This window comes from Ceratosolen solmsi, unplaced genomic scaffold (assembly GCF_000503995.2).
Source record: "Ceratosolen solmsi marchali unplaced genomic scaffold, CerSol_1.0 scaffold13, whole genome shotgun sequence".
NCBI lineage: Eukaryota > Metazoa > Arthropoda > Insecta > Hymenoptera > Agaonidae > Ceratosolen > Ceratosolen solmsi.
In genome coordinates, this window is record NW_011948418.1 from 6,742,857 (window position 1) to 6,750,356 (window position 7,500).

The 7,500-nt window shown below is 36.4% G+C and overlaps 1 protein-coding gene across 1 annotated transcript in view; it reads right to left on the reverse strand.

The window, feature by feature from the left end:
• wcy (WW domain-containing adapter protein with coiled-coil wacky) overlaps positions 1-7,500 on the reverse strand; it is a 9,939-nt gene that overhangs the window by 1,420 nt on the left and 1,019 nt on the right. Inside the window, exons 3-10 of the mRNA XM_011496998.1 lie at positions 5,288-5,525; positions 4,827-4,912; positions 4,189-4,269; positions 3,680-3,878; positions 2,203-2,748; positions 1,730-1,944; positions 1,233-1,371; positions 76-302 (exon numbers count right to left, since the gene is read on the reverse strand). Coding sequence (XP_011495300.1) covers positions 76-302; positions 1,233-1,371; positions 1,730-1,944; positions 2,203-2,748; positions 3,680-3,878; positions 4,189-4,269; positions 4,827-4,912; positions 5,288-5,525 — 1,731 coding nt within the window. The remainder of the gene's footprint in view (positions 1-75; positions 303-1,232; positions 1,372-1,729; positions 1,945-2,202; positions 2,749-3,679; positions 3,879-4,188; positions 4,270-4,826; positions 4,913-5,287; positions 5,526-7,500) is intronic.

Below are 7,500 nucleotides of genomic sequence, written 5' to 3' on the forward strand. Positions count from 1 at the left end.
GCCCCCCCCCCCCCGTGCAGATCGGATAAAGTAAAAATCAGCCCATTACAGGCCAGCTGGCAGAAGTTGGCCTACCTGTTTCTCTAGTATGTCCGCGGGGAAGGCGCGTACGTGCTGCGTGAGATCCTCGCGGTAGTGATTGGCGAGCGATGGCGTGAGAGAGGGCGTGAGCGGCGGCTGCACCCGGGACAGGGCCTGGAGACCACCGCCGTTGCCCAAGCTCCCCAAAGTGCCCAGAGTACTTATACTCTGTAGGGAACTTATACCTTGCACGCCACTGCTCGCGCTCCCTGGGCTGCTCACTGTTGACAATAAATGATTAGGATTGTCGGCATTGGCGCCGCCTCGCCCACTCTCTTAACGATATTCGCAAGAGCTTTTTTAAGGCCTTCCCCGCCCGTAGCTTTGACGAACATTTGGATATTGAATCTGACATCAATAATGGCATCTAACAAGCTCTTTTTATCGTTACGGATTATATGGGCATCGAAAGATAATTATTGCCTTCTAAAAAGCTAATATCATTGGCCATACTGGTATTTTTTTCTTTTATTTATCGAGTCATCGTTGCTTTATGAAAATTAAATACAGCTCTATATATATATATATATATATATTTATATATATTGATAAATGGATAGATAGATATATATATATATATATATATATATATGCGGCGATCGGCTTTGACGAGTTTGATAACAATTATAAAGGAGGGATGGAATATTTTCTCTAGCAAATATAAATCGAAACACGCTTTTACTTCTTAATAGCCGCCAGCCATTGCGTTTCATGCATTACCACAATTCTCCTCAAGATATAAACTACCAAGTTCTTAAACGATATGTCAAAGCAAATACAATTACAATAATATTCAATTAAATATTCCTCGTTAAAAGAATATTTATTGTAAAACAGAGAGATCGTAGAATACACCGAAACTTACGAGTTTACATCCTAACGTTTCCTAGTACGCGTGCGTGCATTACCCTGAAAATCATGAAAAATATAAACTCGTAATTTACGGCTCTTGGCCAGCTCGCTGAATAAATTAATTAATGATTTTTAAGATTATTAAAATTTCATTGCACTCGTTGCAATTGCATTTGTAATTTTACATGCGTGTTATACCGACCGAGCGGGCTATATATACTGCATCCCGCAGACGACGACGTCGATCCCGAATAAATCACAGATTCCAAATAAAGAGACGAATCTCGAGGAAAACTTACACTTTCGAGCGTCTATACAGTCCTGAGTCTCGGAGTGCGTCGGCGTTGGAGGCCCTTCGCCTGCTACGCTGTTGCTCGTGTCAACTTTCAATGGAGCCATGAGGTCGCTCGAGCAGCTGGTCCTCTCTCCACCTCCTGACTGTTGAGATTCGTGATACAATGTTTATTAATAACATTTATGGATAAATATATCAAACGCTTTGTTTCGATCGGCGACGATACTCTGTCACGATCTGTAATACTCTCGAGATATACCCGAACGCGATGATAATAAACGAGACTCGACCGACTCCCCAATCCACAAGCCGTCAAAATAAATTGCTAGCAAAATTTATCTCTCTTTTACATCCCTCTTTTTGTGCACGATATTACGAAATTTCTATCGCCATTAAATACTGAGCATTTAGAAAGTTGATTCGCTTGTGATAGTCGAAAGTATGACAAGTTCGGAGCAGCAGTCGACCATCAGCCAAGATGGAAGGAAGACGAGGACTTACTTGTCGCGACAGAAGAATGGCTGTCTGAATGGTCTGAAGGGCTTTCTGGGCATCGGGCTGCTCCTTGCTGCCTGTGATTTGCGAGAGGAGGCGCGGAAGGCTCGAGAGCGAGACCGGCGGCCCGGGTGTGTTGCCGGCTCCGTGCTGTTGCGTCGGCGAGCCAAGCTTCCCCGGCGCTTGCGACGTCATTGGATGTGACGCCAAACGAGGTAACGCTGTTGGGCAAAACATGGAGAGTTTAATGAAGTTCTAGGATGCCCGAGTGGGCTCGACCTGACCATCGGCCACCTTCCAACTATCCCTCCCACAAACTTAACTTCTTGGAGAATGACAGAGAGGCCGTGGAGTTTAAATGGAAGGTAGGAGTGAGGAGTGCCATTCGGAAGATCCGAACAATGATGGTTACGCGTGGAGAGGCGCGTTCTGAAGGCCCGAGAAGGATGCGAAAGGATGCGTCGTGAGTTGTTACTGACCGGTAGCCAAGAGGACGGGCCCCTGGGGCAGGGGATCGTGAACGCTAGACGTGCCGATGGGCTCGGACGTGGGCGTCGAGTCGCCCGGCGAGATGTCCATGTCCTGGGCCTGTCGCTCTTGCCCCGAAACCTGTTGCGCCTGGCTCAGATTCTGAGCAGCAGCCGCGGCCGCCGCAGCCACCGCCGCAGCCGCCGCCGTTGCCGCGGCTATCGCCGCCGACGACGAGGTCTCCTCTCTGCACGAATCCCTATCCCTATCGCGCTCGCGCTCCCGCTGTTCCCTGCTGCCACTTCCACCGCCACCGCCACCGCCGCCCCCACCACCGCCACCGCTGCCACCACCGTCCTTGTCACCACGATCCCTATCTCGCGAAGAGGGGACGTCGTCCCGGCTGCTGCCGCTGTTGCCGCCAACCCCTTGGTTCCAGTAGTCACTGCCGCCTCCACCACCGCGCTTGTCCGACTGTCGTGAGGACTTGCTGCTATTGCCGTCGCGAGCACTGCCGCTGCCGCTGTTCGACCGCGAGTTGGAATGTTTGTCGTGACCTGTCGTACATGAACAATCAAGAGATGATTAGACACCGCCCAAGCGGATTCTCAAAAGCGCTACTGACTCTATTGTTTAACCTCCCATTTTATTTCGTTTTGTTTTTAAATGGCAAAACGAAATATTTGAGATAGGCCTGGTCGTAAAATTTATGTCAATTCGCTTATGCACTGCTTAATAATTCAACTTAATAATAAAAAATCAAGAAGATCTATGAATTTCCTCCATTCGCAATCCATTCGCATCTCTCACTGGTAATATCAATTTTACAGAACTACATAAAATTACAACAATTGTTTCCCGTTGCAGGTAGGGTTACATATATTTCGATAACAAAATGAATATTGCATTGGGTAAATTAAAAAAAAAAAAAAAGAAAGAAAAAAAAAAAGTGATTTATTTTTGAAATTTAATAAAAACATGATAAAGTTATTGAAAATTTAAGAGCAAGTAAAACAATTATTATTATTCTTAGGCTGTAATTAGTAATCAAATCATTGGAATATGAATTTATACTTAAATTCAATGATAAAGTAGGACGCTTTGGTAAATAACCAATGTAATTCCTCCTTTTTATACCAAACTCTGTTATCCTAGAGTTTTATCGATACTCTCCATCAATCGTTAGAGTACAATAAATACATAATGTATTGGATCGATTGCAAGAAACATTGATCTTCCTTAGAATTCGTATCATTTCAGGCCAAGTGTTTTACAATTTTAACATAATAAGCAAAGCCTATAATAAATCAATGACGGTAGCTTTTCGCTCTCGCCAGTTACATTATAACGAAATATGAATGTAATAAACTTTACTTTAAATATTAACAGTATTCCGATATTTCAATGTTAATTTGCAAAGACGGTTTTAAATTGTGAAAAATATATGAAATTTGAAAATGCCATCTTCAATGATATTCCAGTGCTTACTTGATCGAGAAGATGAATAGTCATTGGATTGGCGCTGACGATTATCTGTCCGAACAATCCATTCCCGTGGCTTTTCCCATTGGGATACTTCAGTTTTGCAATTGTAGTAATACTTTTTACCGGAGGAACTCATATGTTCTGACCAGTCCCCGAACCTCGCCGTCCGTTCCATAACACCTCGCTCATCACCACGCTTATCCTTTCCGACAAAATATTTTCAAATTAACAAACCAAGGGTTTATTTTGGCTTTTAAAGATAAAATAATAATACACATATTTAGTTTACAAAACGACAGGGTCAAGCAAACAATTACGCCACTGCAATAACCGAATTAATCAAATGGTATGCAGTCGATATTATAATTACCAATTGATTAAATTGTCGGATTAAGGAATCAATATTCCATGGACGAATTAAAAATAATCGAAATATAAATAATGAAAAATAAGATATAAATTTAGTATTAACTATTATACTTTTTATTTAATAAATTTCGTTAAATACTAACCTGACATGAATTATGTGTTGGTTTTCGTTGAGAAGAAGAATCTCTTGATGAATTTGAAGATAATTTTATTGGATGTAGAATCTATTTAATTAAAAAAATAATGCAAATTTTAAAAAATATATAGTCATATCAATTTTTAACTTAAAAATTATTACTATTCAATAATTAATAATAATGCTTTAGTTAATAAATCATTATTGAAAGTTGTAACTATTATATATTTTTAATAATATTAAAATATATAATAAGGATTTTTCAATTATTTTAATACCAGGTAAATAAGTCGATTTTATAAAAATGAATAATTATGATGTATCGATCACATGCTTATTTCACTTATATTAAGTTGTTATTGTTTTGGAATAGACAGTAGAAAATAGTAGAAGTTTTATGATTATTACTCTTATGTTTAATAGTTTAGTAAAATAATAAAAAGCCATCTCAAATTTAACATACTGATTAGCTACTAATTATTTACATTTTACATTTCACAAAATTGTTCAAACCTAAAAAAATAAAATGATTGAAATATAAATATTTGGTTAAATACTATTGGATTCGTGAATTACTATCCGACTGCTACAATAGTCTTAACTCATATTTTATAAAAAAAAATTTTAAATGAAAGTAACACTTACTTCTCCGCTGCTCCTATCATGATTGGTCCTGTGCTCAGAGTCTCTTGACTCTCGACTTCTCTTATCTTTAGGAGATCGTGCACAATCTACACATATAAAAAATATAAATTTATATTCAAAATATGTAACGATAAAATATTCATCATTTCATGTACTTCAAATGAATTATACTGATGTTCAAAGTTAATTAAAACTTACAGCATCAGTAGGCGTTTAAAATCTAAATTTACAGCTGAATTTTTTATTTGTTTAAATATTTCTTACTTATTTATCAATTAATATAGTAAGTATGTAGTATTTGTTAAATAATCAAATTTCTTATATTTATAATCTACAATTTAAACAAATAGTTTCTCATAAAAATATTATTGATACTTTTAATAATAAACAACAAATGTTGTAAGTTAATCATTAATCGTGTAATAGGTCTTCTAATAAAATAACTTGAAACAATAAATTACCGGAATACTTATCCCTAGAGGAGGACAATTTGTAGTCTCTATTTTCTCTCTCCTTCTTATATAGAGGCTTGGTGGAGTAACTACGAGGGCTGTCTCTGTCTGTTCCCATGCCCATTCCCAAGCCCCCTGCTGGGCTGTATGAATTGCCATTCGGCGAATCCCGCATTCGCCCTTCGTATCTGCCATCCGATGTGGTAGATGACGAGTAGCCACCCTTGGAACTGCTGTACTTGGCATTCTGTAATCAAAGGGAAATTAAAAAAGAAAAAGAAAATAAAGCCACATTAAAAGAAATCTTTAAGACAGTTCTTTTACTGTTAAATTGAGCTGCAAAACTTGAATAAATATATCATTATAAGCATTGTATACAATATTTTAATGTACGTAAATGGAAATAATTAACTATGTCCATATTTATAATTCTAACCTAAAAGAGTAATATATGTTCTTTTTATTATTTATTTTTATCTTATTACAAATAATTTACTGCACACGATTTTAAGACAATAATTTTAAATAAATAAACTTAATTCTCAAAAAATTGTAGATAATCACATATGTACATCAAGTACTTAATTGATATACTTGGTAAATGAATTTAGCCTTTACGTCCATTTAGCTTCAAATTCTAAGTTACTTTCTATGAACATTACATCTACTTTATTTCCTCCTAAAGCTAAAAAATGATCTATTTTAACAACCAATACGTAACTTTCTTAACATTCTCATGAAATAAGAGTTTTTTTATTATTATTTATTATTTTTTAAAAATATTTTCCGTGGAAAGAACCACCTTAAAAGCTTGTGTTAAATGAAGGAAAAAAAAAATGAGACAGAACCGCGTCTTTAAACGTCCGTACTCTTATCACGGGGAAGTCATCGTCGTTGGCACCGCGACTTTGACAATGCCTCCACGACATGTTTTCTCCGGCACCCTTTTGCAATCCCGGAGATATCTGGGTTATTGATTTTTCCTCTTTTAGAACCACGAGGAGGTTATGTTTACGCGAATCTCGTCCCCGAGGCCGTGAAGGCGACCGCATCTGGCCATCCCCGCGAGCACTGAGAAAAAACCAACGTCCGAGATTCCACCTTCCAGGTGTCTTTTTAAGCTCATATGATGACCGATACGTCAACTGAATTTTTTCTTCTGCAGCTTCTGCTCCTATCCCAAATGTTTCCGCGGAGGCGTCGATCAAACTACTTTTTTTTCCTTATAAATTCTCTTTTTTCAGAAGCTGAATACTCAAAGGAAAAAACGAACGGGGTACGGAAAAAAAATATTCAGTGCGAGTTCTCTACGCGGAACAATAAATCGGCTCCATCTTTGCAGGGAAGCGCGAGACTCCGTGATTAGATCTATGCACATCTATATGTGTATATGCGAAATTCTCTTGGATAACCTATAAAAGAGATTATAGAGCGAATTTTTTTTTTCTAATTTTTCTAATTTATCGTTATGGAAAATTGTTTTTTTTTTCCTTTATTTAAACTTTAAATAATTGCCACTGATTATCATTTCAATTCAATTTTATTATGTATGCATTATTAATTATAAATGGCCTTCCACATTTAAGCAGTTGGTTAATTATTTTAAACATAATGTTGAAATAGATCGACCAAGTCTCATCCAAACATTATTTATATTAACTTTACTTCATTTAACAGTGACAATAATTATATAATTAGTTATCATGATACGAAATTAAATGCCAGTTAAATGAATTATAATTTTAATACAACTTTAAACATACACACTTACAGGATTGTTTTGAAATTAAAAATGTACTTAAAGATAAGAAAATAAAGGCTAACGTAATAAAATACCAATCTGTCATTCATAATCTTTTATAATAATAATCACTGATATTATTAATGAATTAAAAATAATAATTGATGCAATTAATGACGGTGTTATATTTAATCTTCGAATAACTAATGAATCATAATAATGTCATAAAAGAAAATTCCATTATATAATAAAAATAAAATATTAAAATTTATGGCGATGTTTCATAAGTAAACCATTTCGTATATAAACCATTAGTAATAAAAGACACAATTATAAGCTAAAAATCATTGTATGAATAAAAATAATGCATTTTCCAAAGGAAATAAATATTAGATCATGCCTTAAAGCAATAAAGTTGACTAAATTTAGCAGAAAAGAGTTGTTAAGATTACATCTTACAAATGGAATTTATAGTTCGAGT